Source organism: Parasteatoda tepidariorum, chromosome 7 (assembly GCF_982258835.1).
Source record: "Parasteatoda tepidariorum strain Cologne lab strain chromosome 7, Ptep-v5.0, whole genome shotgun sequence".
NCBI classification, from domain to species: domain Eukaryota; kingdom Metazoa; phylum Arthropoda; class Arachnida; order Araneae; family Theridiidae; genus Parasteatoda; species Parasteatoda tepidariorum.
This window is the reverse complement of record NC_141761.1, coordinates 24,071,277-24,090,034: the sequence shown is the minus strand read 5'-3', so window position 1 is coordinate 24,090,034 and position 18,758 is coordinate 24,071,277. Positions and strand designations below refer to the sequence as shown.

Genomic DNA, 18,758 nt, shown 5'->3' with positions numbered 1-18,758 from the left:
AGCTTACTGCCAAACAACAGGAAGTCATCTAGCAATGTTTTGGATTACCTGGTCAAATAGACTTCTCTGGAAAAATTTTTGAATTTTTTATTATCTCTGCAACACCTTGTTTCGTTGAAAAAATTATAAGGTGAGTGTTTGTATTTATATGTTTGAAGTGGAATTAATTGCATGTAATAGTCTTATTTTTCTCACTGTGAAAAAGAGAATTCAAAATATAGTTATTGAAGTTACGCTTTATTTTTTTAAAGCACCATAGCATAATCAAGTACTCAGATAAGGGGGTGTTTTTTCACTGGATCACCAAACGATGAAAAACCAGTGAAGGAACAACTGTTCCTTTAATGGGTTTTTTTCCCAATTAATGAAAATAAAATAAATTTTTGAATTTTCTTGTACTTTTAGTCACATTATACATCAAAATTCTGTTTGAAAGACAAAAAACAACTTCTAACCAGTGAAGAAACAGGCATGTTCCTTCATTGGATCACCAAACGATGAAAAACCAGTGGAGGAACAAGTGTTTCTTTACTAGGTTCTTTTCCCAGTTAATGAAAATTAAATAAATTTTTTAATTTTCTTGTACTTTTAGTCATATTATACATTAAAATTATATTTTAAAGACAAAAAACAACTTCTAACCAGTGAATAAACAGGCATGTTCCTTCACTGGGAATACTTCCAGTGAATGAACAGTAATGTGTGAAATATGATTTTACATGACTCTAGGATAAGTACTTCTGCTATATAGAGGACTACCGAAATTTTGTTAAAAATTGTATGAATAATTCCTGAAATAATTTCAGTTCAAAATGTTAATTTAATCGATTAATTTATGAAAAAATTATAATTTATATTTATTAATGAGGTGTGTAGTTACATCAAATGTTAGGCAACTTAATAAACTATGTTTACAAATCGAAAACTAATTAAATATAATCATAAAAATTTGAATAGAACATTTTTTCGCTGGCTTTTGCACCAAGAACTGATAATTAGTTATCATTATAGGATAGCAACGTGATTATATAATTTATAAAAACTACTTTACTATGTTAGATTTTAGAAGCAAGCTCCTCAACAAAAAACAGAGTTAAGCAGAAACGATACTCAATTTCTTCTGAAGCTTGAGAGGGAAATCCCTCAAGATATGTTGCAAATTTTTAACGCAGCATTGACTGAAGAGTCTAATGTCGAAAATGTCCAAGAGCCTGTACTTTTTTCAAAATGGAAGAAGTACGTATTAAAAGAAGACCACTTGGTTAAGTCAAACTTAGGAACTGAAGCTAGTATTGATAATGAATGTATCTTAGATATCGAATTTGAAATTAGTCCTCATGCTGATCCTCTCTTAGTTGAAAAAAGAAATGACTCTATAAGTAAAATCAGTACTTCTAAAGATCCTCTAGATACAAGTCAACAAGAGGTGGATTTTCCTCAAACTTCAAGACACCTTTCCCCCGTCTATTTTCGAGAAAGGCATTGTAGAAATGTTGCTGAAAAGTCAGAAGAAGTTTGGAAGAACCATTTACATTGGCCAAATATTGATGATAAAAAGAAAGGTCAAATAAGAAGAAAAATGAATAAATTACCTTTCGCACTAACTTCAGAGAAATGGCAAAACTTTCAAGAGGCTGAAAGATCTGAAAAAAGTTAAAACAAAAGAATATGGAGAAGAAAAAGAAAGAAAAAATACTTAAAAAAGAAAAAAAGCTTCAAGAAATAAGAGGAAAAAGGGTAAACAAAAAGGTGATAAAATGATAATGATAATAAACAGTATCGGATGACACAATGATTCAGATTTGACTGTCAAATTATAAGAAAGAATGATTTTTTAAAATTTATTTTGTATTTAACATCACTTTAATTTCTAGTTCATGATTACAGAATAAAGTTAGCATTTTACAAGTACTTGTATGTTATAATTTCATAAATAGTCTTGTTTTTATATATTTGTATGGCTAATGAATTCATAAAGAGCATTAAAATATAACCAACATTAAGTGTTCCTTTACTGGGCAATTTTGTGTTCCTTCACTGGTAAGAGCTGTTCCTTCACTGGGTCTTCTTACTACTTGTTATTTGAACCTCCAAAACTTTAAAACAATATTATGTAAGTTCTCTACAATTTTTTTACATAATTTGCAATTAGTAACAAATATGTTGACTCTGTCATTTAACTAAAATTACGAATTTTGAAATTAATATGATTTTTTAAGAGGCAAGCGAAGCTTAAGTGTTCCTTCACTGGTTAGTTTACCCTATAATAACAACTTAATGTCAGTACATCAAATCAAATTGGAAATGGTTTTTATCTCGTTTTAACTCAATAAAAATGCTCAGTTACTCTCAATCTCTTCGAAATTAAATGAAACTTGAGCATGTGAATAAATATCTCAAGAGAGATAAGTAAAAAAAAAATTATAACAATTAACAAATAATCATCATTTAAAGCAAAAAAAGGGAGAAAAAACCAATGAAAAAGCACTTGAAATTTTTATAACTTTCACATAAATTGGAATTTTGAAGAAAAACTCGCGTTTACTAAAATGTCCCTTTCAGCACGTTCAATTTCAACTGGCTGCAGAGTGATCCGCATGGTATTTTCTACTAAAAGTGTAACAACCAATAATTCTCGAACTAATTTTTGAATATTAAATCATTTTATTTCATTGCACTCCCTGTACTTTTTCTACCCTCAATCGTAATTTCAATCTTCTGACTCTTAAAGTTTTTGATATGAAGAAGCATTGATTTAATATGAAGAAGCAGATTCCTTAAAGAGAAGTATTAAAAATACAAGATTCAGAATGAGTTTTGTATGTGATAAGAAATGCTACGCGCTTATTTTTCCCTTAATTAATCAATCTTTAATTGATACGTTAATAATTGTAATTTAATGTGGTTGGAGAATTCTATAAATATTTAAGTTTAGAATGTTACCTGATCATTGAGCATTGTTCGGTTTAACATACTACTTTTATTTTGGTTCAGTATAATGCATTCATATTTGAAGCAGTAACATGCAAACAAGTGTGAAAAGTAGGGTTCAAATCGGCACCATAAAGGATGCTGATGTTATATTTGAACCCCTGAATACGAGTGCAATAAGGAAAAACTAGCATTGCCCTTCGATTCGCAAAATTATTTATTTATTTATTTTTGTTAACATTATAAAATCTGAATATGAAATTATTTGATAGCTCCTAAAATTTATAATCTGTTAATAATATTAATTTTTACTTAAATTATAAAACACCTATTTTATTTATATAGTAAATATTTTTCAGAATTATTCAAACTTGGTCAACCCTCTATACTTGTAAGTGATGTCTATGTAAGGTTTGACGCAGGGAAATACGAGTTATAAACATCAATGCACATAAACTTATATATTTCTAAAAACAGAAGTTTGACAGAGCAATATTGAAGCAAATTCTTTGCAGAAAGATATAAAATAATTATTTACAGTAAAATTACGATGCTCTTTTAGAGTGAAAATTCAAACTGAATTCAAGATGAGAGATCAATTTGATTTTAGGCAGTAAACTGAACTTTTTAAAAAACATTGTATTATTCGCTCTTTTCTTTCTTAAGCCTTTTGCTTCGTATTTTATGAAAATTTTTATATTCGGCCTCCTATCGATTTTTTTAGTACAATTGGTCAAATATGTAAGTACAAAGTACAATTTTCTAAAAGGAAGAATTAAAATATATACTTTTAGAAAAACTAGGTCCTTCATTAATAATATTTTTTTGAAATATATATATAAACAATCAGAGATCAAAAAATGAATTAGACATTTCTTAAAAGTCTAATATTTCTTAAAATCCTTTGGCACTGAAGAAAAGAACTAAAGAAGAAAAGATAAATTATTACGGATGAAAAGGATATCAAATGTAATTTTTTTTTAATTCTGAAGCAAATGACCAATCAACAGAAATATCATAAGATTCTGCATAAGATGCTGCCATCTAGTGCTCATCCTCAAACTAAATACTTATAGTTAAAAGGATAGAGTTTGTCTTATAGTGTGAAACTTTTCATGTTTCCAGTACTAACATTTATCCGAATTATTTCGAATAAAATCATGCACTTTACAGTTTTTAATAAACAAGTAAAATGATAACTAATAATATTAAAAGAAAGTTCACTTTGGCGCAAATACCATAAAGACATTTTTTCTTATAATTATGATTCACTTAAAATAGGACCCGAAATAGACAATATAATTAATCAACGAGTACTATTTTTATTATATAATTTCAGAACATATATAATGAATGATAATTATGAAATTACAAATGGCTTAAGTTATGACTTTTATAACGCATGTTTTTCAAACTAACAAACTCAATTGAGATTTCGATAAAATAGGCTCATTTCTATAAAAAAAATTAAGAATGCATTTTAAAATTAAAAACTTGAAAATTATTAATGATGTAAAATTCGTCAGAAAACCCATTGTATGAAGAAATAAATATCAATAAAAGTTGAGATATAGCATTATTCCTTAATTAAATTAGAAATATTAAAAAAAAATTAGCTGAACATAAGATATACTTTGAAGTAAGAGGAATGAAAATAGATGGTAGCAGAATTCACTAATATAATTTTATTTAGTATTTCTGTATTGCTAAGTAAATAATCCATTTAATGACATTATGAAACTATTGTTCTATCTTTTATTGTATCACAACAGTACAGAAAATTAAGTGAAATTATATTACCGAATTATTCAACTACCATCAAAATCTTCCCCTTGCTAATTCCAAAAATTAGAAACGGCGCAAGATAATAACAAATAATATAAAATCTAAAATTATATAGCATTAAAACCAATGCAAAATAAGGTTGCGGCGAGCGAATGCTAGATAATATTAGTTTGCATAGAATCGAATATTATATAATACAGAGCAAACAGCGACCTCTTGTATCCTTCTAATATTAGAAGTTGTGCAAAATAACGTTAGATTTTACTGACTTTTTGATGTTATCTATTATTAGGTGCTACTTAGGATTTGTTCTCCTTTCATCTAAATTCAGTAAACACCACTAACTGAAATAGTGAATGAATCTTGACCAATACGATGCCCGATCTAGAACGATCTTTCTCCAGGGTTCAAATCTTTAGAATGTGACACTTATATTTCACTTATATTTTCATAAAAATTTACATTTCATAAGGTACTATATAAGGTTACATTTCATAAGTCACGTTACTCTTAAGGGGGACACGGTAATATTATAAAGTGTAAAATGAATAAAAATGATTTATCACCTTTTCAAAGCTCCGTGACTCAAATATTCTTAAGAATTTTTTGAAATGTCCACTGCATCTCCACATAATAGATAACTTTCACAATAATAGACCCTTATATGACTCTGATTCAAAACATTAGAACAATCAATTTTTCTGATTCCATGAAAATAAAACGTTTTATTTTTAAGCATTATAAAATGCATTACATGCAAATGATATTTTTATGAAGAATGTAATTTCCCTCAAATTATGACACAAGCTTAAAACTTGCTCATCTATTTTTCTTAAAAATATTGTTAAATCTCAAAATATTCGAATAATGAATTAAATTTGACAAAATTAGTTTAATGTGTTAGATAATATTGGTTTTTAATTATTAACGTTGCTTATGAGAATTTTAAAGTTATTGCTGATAATTATTTTAAAAAGACTGCTTTTTCGACGTTTTATGCAATTTGTTTAAATATGGAAACTTCACGCAATATTCCAGAAACACGAAAATTGTGAGTTAATGACTTACATGGACAAAATAAAAATTTATAATATACAGACAACTATTTAAATTGTCTCCAATAAAGCGTTCTTAAAATCTTACAACAGGATGAAAAGAATGAATTGTAAGCAATAGTGGTCAAAAACTGATAACTTCAACCCGAGATAACAGATTGGAAATGGAAAGGAAAAACAATTTAATATTTCTAAATCGACAACATTAAGGAATTTTTAGAAATTTAAGTTCCAAAACCACTTATAACTGTAAAACATAAGCTTAAAATAATAAAATGATGTAAATCAAGATTGTTACGGAGCTTGGAAGATTGGAAAAAAATATTTTTAGTGGCGAAAATAAGTTCTATGATAATCAGGGCTTTCGAGTTTGGACGATGAAACAAGAAGCATTTTATAAAGAAGCCTGAAACGTTCGGTGTAAAATTTGCGGCTGGTGTGATGGTATGGAGTTAAGAGTAGTGATGGTTAAGAGTAAGCGTATTCTAAGAAAACATTAATTCAGGTATATAGCAAAATTTTTTCGAGATCTTTTGTCAGAAGACTTATTTTGAAATTGATTTTATTTTCCAGCAAGAGGTAAATATTTTTGTAATTTATTTTTTAAATGTCCATCGCATCACCGTATATTATAACTATTTTTTCACAATAAAGACAATTATATCGGACTGGTACTTTTAAGAAACAAAATTTACATTTAGAACCAAAGTAGAATCAATTGAAGTAGGCCAAATCGTACATTTAACTACCTCTAAGTTCCTTATCATCTTTCCATAAAGCAAGGAATTGCAATCAGTTCTGATATGTCACTGCCGGCTTAAACGGTTATTCTGGTTTTGTTTTTCATTTTATTTATTTCATTATTTCATTATCAGCATATTTTCTTTTTTATTTCATATCTGTTTTTTTTCCCCATTCACATTAGAATATTCTTGAAAATGGAATTTTTTAGCTCTGGAATTGTAGATCCATATTGAAAATGTGAAAGTTGTGAAGTATTTAAGAAATAAATGTAAGTGTAATTAAGTGCAAAACTATAGTAAAAATACAAGTATAATAAAATTGTAAATATACGAGAAAAAATCTATGAGTTATATCTAAAAAGATAAGTGTTATTTATAAACAAACCCCATGAATTAATTTTTTAAAATTTTTTATATGATCCCTTATTACATAGGTATTTATGAATGATCTGATATGCTCTGTATGAGATAAGATTAACTTCTGTTTCAGTCTAGGAAACAAAATAAACATACAATCTTGCACTCTCTTATCTAGAATACATAGTTGCTAACACGTTTTCCCAAAATGACAGATGGAGAGCTGAAAATATTTAAAGAAATTACAAATCCTTATATTAAATATAAAAGAAAATACTACTTTTAAATAACGAAACTAAACTTACTTTTACATACAACTTAATTACCTAGCATTAATCATTGAAATGGTAAACAACTATAACTACAAACTGGCAGTGCCTATAAATGAAAATATAAAGTAAGTTAAATTTATACATTTATTTAAATAATTTATATGTGTATATCTATCTAAATATGAATACCTATATATATATATATATATATATATATATATATATATATATATATATATATATATATATATATATATATATATATATATATATATATATATATATATATATATATATATATATATATATATATATATATATATATATATATATATATATATATATATATATATATATATATATATATATATATATATATATATATATATATATATATATATATATATATATATATATATATATATATATATGATGATTTAATTTATTTGATGATTACAAGAAATAGAAGAGTTTTCTGCTTATTTGAAATTCAAAACTTTAGAAACTACGCCAAATGCTAATCGATATATTTTATTGTCGCCAATGCTTAGAAGTTTTATGAGAACAAGATTCGGAATATATTTAAAAGTAGTCTAAAAACCTAGCGTTGCAAATGTGTTTAAAATTCATTGTTTTATTTATAGTTTGCTTTCTTCAAAAACAAGATATGAAAGAAATCTTTAATGAGTAAGTTTTTATTCCTATTATAACAAAAGAGTTTGTCACTTAAATATTCATTTTACATAAATATCTTTGAAATTTTTTTTTATAAAACATATTTTACTTCAAAGATTTTTAAAAAATCATTTAAGTGAATAAAATTAAATAAGTTTGATATAAACGTAACATTAAAAGTAACAAAAGAGAGGTTTAGTAAATTGAACTTGCCATAATGTGGTGTTAAAATTATCTCAGAATTATAACTTTTGTTAATACAGTGGTACAATCATTATTTTTTCTCTTTAAGCAATAATTTAAAATTTATAAAATATTAAATAATAATTAAATATATTAAATAATGATTAAAATTAACAGTTTAAAATAATAATAAAAAAATTAAATTTAATAATAAAAAATATTTAGATAATAATATAAATGATTAAAGTATTAAACTAGTTTACTTATTTATAATTTATCACGTGTTTTACAGATTTTCAAATTTCACTGAAATTTAATAAAATTGCATTAAAATTCTTAAAGATTGAATTAGATAGGTTTCTTTAATCAAAAATATATTTCTTACTTTTACATATTCAACCATGTTTCAGTATTGAAAATTAAAATTTTATAGTTAACTATTAATTATGAAAATTCTGTAATTATACTAATTATTACGAATTATAATATTCTTCATTAGATAAATAAAAGTAATATTTTTGGTGGCAATGCATTTTCTTTACTTAAATTATAACTAACTTAAAAAAAATTTCAATTTAATAATTAAATAAAAGTTTTGAACTGATTTGATGTAAAAAGAGATTTATTCAAAACTCAAAACCGAATTTTATATTAAAATTCTGTAACAAATAAAATCATATATCTCCATAAATTATAAATCATTTATATCCATTGATCCAATCACATAATCCATTATATAACAATGCTAAATAAATAAATGATTTTGATAACTGTGGAGTCAAAAAGTAAAGCAGAGAAAAATGCTTCAAAAGCAAATTTTTTTGAATGATTAACTTTGTCAAACCAACCAAGTCTAAAAGTTTTACGTGCTATAATATTTTTAAAAGTATGAAATTTGAGAATAACTTTTTATTTAATTATTTACAATTTTAAAAATTTAATTATGAACTAGATTAGAATTTCATTTTCTTTTATTTGATCGAAATGATCCTTTCATTTGAAGGACATTTAAAGTATAAAACCTTCATTTCACAATAATTAATGAATAAAACAATAGAATTATAATAGTCAATGCTCATGTATAATTCGTTTTTCCACTTTCTGCTATGGCTTTTTCTCAAAATATTGTTTATATATGTATTTGAACATATTTATATTTCTAGTTGTAACATATGGTATGAATAATTAAAATAGCAGTTGATTTTTCTTGTAAAGAAGTTTTAGAGAAAAATATGAGAAAGAATTTACTCCCATGAAAAGACAATTTTATTTAATTATCACTCTCCTTTCCTTTTTTATGTTAGATAGAAAATGTTTACTAATTTTACTTTTTTTTTAATGTTGGGTAGAAAAGGTTCATTCTAAGGAAATGTTCATTCAGACTTAAAATTATTTCTTTTTGTGAATGGAAAAGCATTTTTTTAAACGGCTTCTGGTAGATAATTTTTTACATTAAAAATTTTAAAGCGAATAAAATAAAAACAAAAATTAGAGGGAAATAGTGACTCATGAGAGTATAGGCGATTTTAAGTTTGAAAAACAAGTTCAACCAAATCGAAATTTTTGAATAAAACAGATGATGAGTGAATGTTGAGAAGTTCAAAAATAAATTCAATGAAAAGAATAGAAATATACGGAAATATTCTTGTAATGCGATATATTCACTCACGGTGCATTCACGAAATTCATTTAATAACTGCTTACGAAAAGAAATTCTTTTTGAAATATTATTTGTAACCCATAATAGTGACTAGGGAGATATTTTTTTCTTTGATCACCATTCAAAACTGGAAAATTTGGAACATAACAATTGACAAGATTAAAAACATAATTGTTTCAAGAAAAGAAATAAAGTGTACAGGAATTAAATATGTCAAGAATATTATTCTAATACTACTACTATCGATTACAATACAGATAACAAATGTTTAGCGTTAAGGTTCTGTTTTTAAACTATTCTTTACAATCCAAAAGTAAAATAAAAAGAATTAACTTTTTTCCTATACAAACAAATAAGAAAACTAGACTGCTTAAGAACACTTACTAATGAAAAGATACTCGTTTATTTCAGATATACAATTTTATGTTTCATTCGGTATTTTTTATGTACATTTTTATGCCATTAATTCGATATTTTTTTATGTATCTCTCAATAACGGTTCTCAAATCAATATATTTTTTTAAGTTCAGCTTTATTGTCGAAGTTTCGTTAAAGATTTATTTTAAAAGATAATAATAATGTATTCAAATAAATATTATTACGGAAATTAATAATCATATACAGATTAATAACCATAATTTAGTGTGAAAGCAGCAAAAATTGGAACAAATTAAGAGAAATCTAAAAAGTAATACAAGTTTTATTATTAGAAATCCAAGTGATATTGAAGAGATTGAACTGCAAGAAACAAATCGAAGAGAAAATAGAACATCGGCTGAAAAGGATGGAAAAACAATTTGGAGAATAGCTAATGGTTTTATGACCATATTTTTTCTCATGGCCTCAGGTGTCCAGGTAATATAAATCACACCATTCATAACTATTTTAGCTGCAATAGATTTTGCCCCAATTTTCGTGCCAAAATTTAGACTGAAAGTTTTGCTTTTAAATATATATCAACTGAAACATGTCCATAAACGTTTAACTTTATTAAACCTGTATTGAAATTGCATTTTTACAAAATAACTACAGAAATAGATTTTTGCCTGAAACTTATTAAATGATATATTTTATATTGCCAAATTCTTTTCCTCTTTTTTCCTTCTGATCTCCAAAAGTTATTATGATAAGGTTTTCCAAAATATTTTCCAAAAATTTAAAAGTTTATCTAAGGTAAAGTGGTAGGAAATGTTTTTGTTTAGTATATTTATTTCCTCTTACAAGAAGTAATTTCGTTTTATTTTTAAAAAATATGTATCTTGTTTCAAAATATTGTATATATATACATCACATTATTGGCTTTTTTAATAAATTAATAGAAATCTATTTCAAGGATCTACAAACCACACTGTGCACAAGTCGTGCATGGATAAAAAAAAGAATTAAGCATGACTATACAACAAAATTTTTAAATTTTTAACATTTTTGAATTATTTTATTCATTTATTTGGACATTTATTTCTTAAACAATTTTTTTAAGCCCATTAATAATTCAGCAAATGATACGTATTGATGTAAAATTTAAAGCAACCCTAATAATCATCATCGTTTATTATTATACTTATTAATTATTATATTAATAATTATTATATTAATTATTATTCATTATTATATTATTGAAATTATTTTCTAAAATTTTATTAAAGAAATATCTTATGTGCTTATTTTCAGTTCAATGATCCTGATCCCTATCTGTGGGTCGTAAGTATATGAAATATTTATTAAATTTATGATATAAATAATTAATTATCGTTTCAATATATTTGTTAGTGCTTAGTTAGAAGAAACAAATCGATATCAAATAAAAGTAAGAAGTATCTTTATTTTTCAGCCTTTATACGGAACAGCAACTCTTCTTACTTTCAGTGTTGTCATTTGGCCCAACTCAAGTGGTAATTTTCTCCTTATTATTTAATTTTACACTTTTCCACCTCATTCATTTCATTTCTTTATAAATCAACATTGTCTCATTTATACATTAAACAAGCATTTTTCTTAAATTTTTTTAAAACAAAATTTGGTTAAGAAAAGAATCAGATTAACTAATCGAAAACTGCGCAAATCAAAAAAACATTGAAAATTATTTTTAGTTGCAAAAATGCTCCTAAGAAGAAATTATTTAAATAGGGAGGATTGTATATGCTTCGTTCTATGTAGACTAAAGCACACATAATAGTACTGAAATGGATACACAAGAACCTTTCTCAATGTCGGTACAGAGGAAGATTCTTGCTTACAGTAACGAAACTATAGTATGTCCATTTCCGTACTTTTATTCGTCCCTTATTCTCGTTGTCTTTTGCTTTGTTTTAATCAATTATTTAATTTGGAGATTTGTCGGTAAATAGCTGCTCCGAGGATGAAAAAAAAGTGAATTTTGAGTATACGGTGTAAATTTTGGAGCTCGTTATACCATAATATCGTTCAAATATGTTTCAACATGAATATAGTGCTAATTTGATACTAACTAGTCGGAAAATAAAATTTACTCTTTTTAAGTACACGACAGTATAGCTCAATTTGAATAAAATCAGAATGTAATCATAGACAATCAAATTTTGTCGAGTATGCAGAAATTTGAATACATTTTAAATCTGAGTACTGATATTATGGTTCAAACTTGAAGCAATTTTTTTCAATGTGTACACCTAAGCGTTTCCAAATTTAGAAAGCGCAGCTTTCTTTTTAACATTCTCAAAATTAACAGTTAATTTATGAATGAACACTATGATAAGTTATGCAATAATAATGAATAATTGATTATTCAATTATCTTTGAAATTGTATGAGCTACCTTTTTAGTTTAAGATCGCATTAAATTTATTAACTTAAATACCAACAAAAAACAGTTGTTTTCATTAAAGTCTTATTTGTCACTGTGTAACTAATTTTGAAATTTTCTCTCAACATTTCTAACATTTATATTTTTTCCCTTATCAATGGAGGAAACAAAAAGTGGATATGGATCTACTCAATGCATGCTATGTTTTGTTTCGGAATGTTTCTCTACACGATAGTTGAGCTTGTGATAGCTGCAACACATCCATTGTCTGATGGTTCTCTGAATCCTCTTACGTATGAAGAAGGGAGGTAAATTTCATAAATCTGAATTTGAAATTTTAATTTATTTCTTTTCACTTACTCAAATTATAACGAACACTCTTTAACTTGCACAACTTCAAAAACTGTGCAACTTTTCAAACATTTCTCTAAAATTATATGCATCTAAAATGATAACCATTTAAATCATGGCCGTGCTCTAAAATGTTAACCTTTAAAATATAGTTTATTCAAGTCATTGAATATGGTGACATAGTATTTTCTACCTTATTTGTACTCAAAAGACAAGGAAACTCTTGAGTATCGTGGTAGGTGTTTCTTCGTGGTAAACTTTTTTTTACCCACTTTTGTGGTTTTCAGATGAAACCAGTCATGATGAAGCCAGATGGTGAAACCAGTCTGGTCCACTTATTATACTAGTCGAAAGCAAAAGGTTAAGGAGATCATATGATTCAATACATGATTCAATCTAGCATTCCTATTACCTGCTTTCATGTGACTCACTTTAATAAAAATATTTACGTTATAAAACGAGTAGAATGTTATAACTTTTGAAATGAAAAATCATGCAACTCACTAATTTTTGAAAACTTTTTCTTCAGTTTAATTTTTAGTGCGTTATAGAGTTGCATTAGTTAACACCATTTCATTACAATCTTTCTTTTTTGTTTGTTTTATGAATCTATTGTAGTATTTAATAGTATTTAAACTTTCAAAACTTATTAAACTATGATTTTTTGAATTTTAATTAAATAATACAAAGATGTTCGTTTAAACAAGCTAGATTATAGGTAGATTCTTACCTTTTACATTGTATTTATTAATGCTTAATTGGATTTATTTATTTTTAGCTATATCTAATTAACTATATATAATTAAACTATATTTAATTGATTATTGAGATTATAATTAAACACCAATTATTATAAAACTATGAAAGCGCTATTGATATAAAATTTAAAATTAGGAAGCAATAACTTTAACATAATGAGGAATCTACATGCATTGGGTAATTGCGTAATGCTGATTAATTTGAATCTCTTTCACTTGAAACACTCAAATATACTCTATAGGAAGGTGATAGTAGTCTAGTTCAGAATTTTAAACGTCATCAGTGGATATGGAAAAACTAGCTGCGTTTTAGGGGATAGGGCTGATCGAGCAATTTTAAATATTATTTACAAAATAACTAATCAGTCCACTGAACTGAAATTTGTGTCTATAGTCATAAAGTGGCATTATGTTTCATCTTGAAAAATGAAAAAAAAAAATACCACTCAAGTTAATCGGTCACGAAAATTCCAAAATGCTACATTACTCTAATTATCGTACGTAAATGTAGACTTGCCTATAGGCAAATTTATATAACAGAAATATTTACAATGTGGTTTTCATACACTAACTTTTCTTGTAGAGAAATGGCTGGCGTAATGATTACAGCTATTTGGTTATTTACATGTAAGCAATCTCCAACTATAAGGTAAATACATATTTTTTTATTTCCATTTTTATCGAGTTTTATATCAAGTTTATCGTCTCTTGCATATTGTTATTCCTAAATAATTTATTTAAAATTTTTAATCGCATTGGAACATCTTAAGTAGTAATAGTTCTTCAAATATTAACTTTGAAAATAATAGTTTATCAAAACAGAAACGTTTTTAAGTTATTTTTTTTGGTTAATTTCGTTTTCTTGCCAGTGATAGGGATACATAGTAAAATATAAGCAATAAAAATACAAAGATTCTGAAAAGATTTTAACATTAAAAGACATTATTTTTAGAAAGCAGACACAAGAAAAATAAAGACATTATACTTAATTTAGGTAATGCAACATTTTTAAACTTAAAATTGGGAATTTTTTAATTATTATTTTCATAAATAAGCAAACATGGATGTTAGCTTTTGCTAAATATTTTTATTCTTATTTTTTGAATAAGTTGATTAAATTTTCGAAATTAAATCTAACTATAGAATAAAATTTAAATCGCACATTTGAAAAATTACCCATATAGCTACTTTTTTAACTAATTAATTTTTAACTTACTTTTTTACATACTTTTTTTGCCACGTTTATACTTAACCACTCTTTAGATTTTTGCTAAGTGTTTTATATACTTAATTCCCTAAAAATTAAACACAAAATGAAAAACCAGTTTAAATGATTTATTTTAGGTGTACCCTTCCTGACTGGTGTGATTGTTGTAGATCAAGCTCAAGTTCTTGTAATCATTTCTCTTTCTTTCGAGCTAAATGCCCTTCATTATGGAAGAATACAGAAACATCGAATATTTAATCGCCAGTTGTTCATCGATTATTTGATCGTTAGATTCCGAATTGCTTTAACAAAACAATAAAAGGAAAATATGGTCATTTACGGGCATCCGTGTTACAAAATTCTTCTAACATTAAAAAATCTTTCAATGAGATTTGTTTTATAAATAAGATAATAATAATAATAGCTCTCTATAAAATAGATAATAATATATGCTATAAAATAATAATATATACTATAACAAACAACAATTTTATTGTTTAAGATAAAAAACACACTATTATTTAATATGCATTAAGTTTAGTTAGGCACTCATTTTTTTATCAGTTTAAATTATTTATTTTATTTATTTAAATTATTTATTGCTTTGTTTTGTATTTATTGTTTTGTATTTATTTTATTTATTGCTTTGTTTTTATTTATTGTTTTGTATTTATTTATGTTACTTATTTATTGCTTTTATCTATTTTTTGAACATATACATTTATAATTTTTTTATGTATACATTTTATCAATTTTCTTTTAATATTTGTTTCAGGAAAATTTATCAATCATAAATTACGACATTTTTTTTGCGTATAAAATGTTTAAAGTAAAATATTGAAATATTTTTTATATAGATATTAAAATCTTTTGCTTTAATTTTAAATTCTTTTTTAATTGATTTTAAACATTAATTTACCTGCATTTTTTAAAAATTTCCTTTTTCTCTTCTTCTTTCAAACAGTTAGGATAAATTTATAGCAATATTACTTTACTTATTCATAATTTTTACAAAACCTTAAAGCTTCGCTGGGTAATTATTGGAAATGTATTGATATTATCTATGTCCTTTAAAATTATAAAACAAATTTAAAAGTATTAGTTAGTTATATTTCTTAAAATTAATAACAGTTCCTTTTTTCGATTTGATTACCTTTTTAAATATATATATATAAATATAAATAATTTAAATTATTTAATAAAATATATCTAGAAATGCATATAATTATTTAAATTTTTCAAAGAAAAGAAACATTAATTTTATACATTATGCATTAAGTAATTTAAGAAGCATTTCAACCAATGTAATTATTATGAAATGTATTAAAAAGAAAGAATAAAATATTTTATTTGGCACAAATTGAATATTATTTACTGAAAAATATCAATTTAAGTTCACTTTATATTTTTCTCTTTTTCGTCTAGCAAAGACTGTTTTATGGAAGTATTTGACTGACTAGAAAATTATACGTTTAAAACACATTTCATAAATTTCCATTTCATTTATCTTATTCCTTATTCATGCATTTACTTATTTATTTTGACAAACAGTTTCAGAAAATGTATCGTAGCATGTACGTTATTGGTAATTTTTACATGATTTTAATATTTTTCATAGTATGAACTATGTATTATAAAATAAAGCTGAATTCATTTGTAGACGTGTCCCATAAATTAAAAACAAAGATATAATGTTTTAGTAAGCATTACGATTTCTTTTAAAAGAGATGATCAATTTGAGTCAGAAATCCTTATCACTTTAAAAGTAAGGTTATATACGACCAGAATATATAAATAATGAATAATAACGAACTTATTGCTTAGAAGTTTCGAAAAAGAAATGTTCTTGTTTCAATTTTAATTTCTTATAATGAAGTTTTGTTAAATCAAAGTCTAATAGTTTTCAAATGATTTAAATGTACAAAAAATGACTATTTAAAATCACCTTTATTGAAAAAAATACTTTTTTAACTTGTATTTTATACAGAAAAAGATTTAAAAACATTTTTTTTTAATTTTATTTAATTTATGATTTTAATTATTTCTGTATTATAGTTCCTTATACTTATCTCTATTATTTTTCTTTTGATTAGATTTTGAATTTTTATATATTTTTTTGATAAAGATAAGATATACCTTTTTTCATATTAAGAGAGTTAATCTGTAAAAGTAATTCTGACTAGTAAGTTCCTTTTACTCAACCCAGTGTTAGAATTTTTTGTATTTGTTGAATCACAATATCACCCTAACTAGCGGCAACTTTAATCTGTTGAAAAATTTAACTATATTATCATGAAACATTCGAAACATCTGAACTAACTATATCAATTGAAGCATCGTAAGCATAATTATGGCGTCCCCCCCCCCTCCTGCGTTACCTAAATTAAAACATTGTTCAATGGTTCTATAGTTGATGGTTTTCTCTAAGAGTGCATGTAGTTGCAAAAAGTTCAAGGAACAATTTTTGACTTAGCCTGTATGTAAATTATCCATGTTAATAATTACGTATTAATACTTTTATTTGCATTTGTGTGTAGGTTTCCATTAATATTTACTTGTATTTCGTATTTTAGCAATCAATCAAGGCACATTTGTTGGAAAAAACGTTTCTCAAATACTGCACTTATTATTTTGTTCAGTTTTCTGCCATTGCTATTATGGGGATTTTGTTATCTGAGTATCATGGACTGTTCACTGTGTATCGACTTCAATGACTATCGGTTTTCTTTTTGATATTTCACTATCTTGAAAAAAAATTTTAAAGCAAGAAGCACAAAACAATGCTATTTGAGAAATAATATGGATACATTTTGTGAGTTATGTCAGCGGTTCTTAACCTATGGGTCGTGACCCAAAATTGGGTCGCGAAGCATATTTCTTGGGTCGCGCTGAGTCGAACCAAAAAAGTTAGTAATACACCAAATAATAAGTAATACCAACACCTCCTAGAAGAAGTCATTGCGGCTTACTCAGCCTAATTTTGACTTTTTTTTGGGTAGCGATATGAACATATTTCTCAAATTTGGGTCGCTGCTTAAAAAGGTTAAGAACCACTGAGTTATGTAATAAAAATTTCTGTGCAATTATGAGACAAGTAAAAGTGACGATAACATAGCAGAATAAAATGTTCCTCATTATCGGTAGCTTTGTACTTTGGAATTGTAATCTAACTTTCTCTAGTTTATTTCAGTTACGTATCTATTATCCTTGCTTATAATTAGTATTCTTTTAGAAACTAATTAAACAAATTCTTTATAGAAAAAATAGTATATTTCGTTAAAAGATAAAGAAATAAGTCATAAAATAAACATAATTTTTTTAAAATTTAATTTTATTTTTACAAAATTATTAATTTTACTTGCAAATACATAATATATCACAATATTTCTTAGTGTAATCAAATTAGAACTGCTCCTGCTTTGCTGTTTTTAAAATAGTTTGAAATGCATCAGTGGATAAAAAGTAAATTTTTGAGATATGAATAATTTTGCAATAAAGTTGAAAATCAATTTTTTTTTCTAGAATAATTGAACTTTTACTACAGAAATATTAATTTCATTTTTATTTTTAATTTCTTTCTTCTACAGTCTATTACCATTTAGTATCATAGTTCTTTATTGCAAATTGCATACCAAAAACGTAATTTGAAATTTAATTTTTTCACATGAAATCACCTATATAAAATTTTTTATACTCAATATTTTAATAGTAATTGCATTATATTTATTTAAATAACCTCAGTAAAACACAAGTTTTTTAAACTATATATGTAGAGCATAGCTTTTTACAAAAAAAAAATCTAAGCTTTATTTCTCAAAAATTTTGAAAATAGTAAAAGAATTCAAACATAAAGAAATCTATCCCAAAAATAAATAAATAGTAAATATCAACATGTTTGAAAGGCTTGGAGAAACATATTGTAACACTTTGCTAATAAGAAACACTTTCGAATTGATTAGGAGAGCGTTTTTTAAGAGGGCTTCTGATTAAAAATATTTTA

General features: G+C 25.1%; 1 protein-coding gene across 5 annotated transcripts; it reads left to right on the top strand.

The window, feature by feature from the left end:
• Positions 1-7,023: 7,023 nt before the first annotated feature.
• LOC107454510 (transmembrane protein 220) lies at positions 7,024-17,901 on the top strand. 5 transcript variants are annotated; one of them, XR_015435403.1, is made up of 8 exons: positions 7,024-7,268; positions 10,372-10,516; positions 11,333-11,362; positions 11,493-11,553; positions 12,606-12,750; positions 14,135-14,200; positions 17,332-17,574; positions 17,817-17,901. XR_015435403.1 is itself a non-coding variant. In XM_016071724.5 (7 exons), exons 1-7 carry the CDS (start codon positions 7,216-7,218, stop codon positions 17,489-17,491), a joined length of 660 nt encoding a protein of 219 aa, XP_015927210.3. In that variant the 5' UTR covers positions 7,034-7,215; the 3' UTR covers positions 17,492-17,901. The 5 variants fall into 5 exon arrangements, 4 of the variants coding, with proteins under 4 accessions (XP_015927210.3, XP_071039074.2, XP_015927209.3 ...); XM_016071724.5 differs by having other exon boundaries at positions 7,034-7,268; positions 17,332-17,901; XM_071182973.2 differs by lacking the exons at positions 17,332-17,574; positions 17,817-17,901 and adding an exon at positions 14,896-15,167 and having other exon boundaries at positions 7,034-7,268.
• Positions 17,902-18,758: the final 857 nt, after the last annotated feature.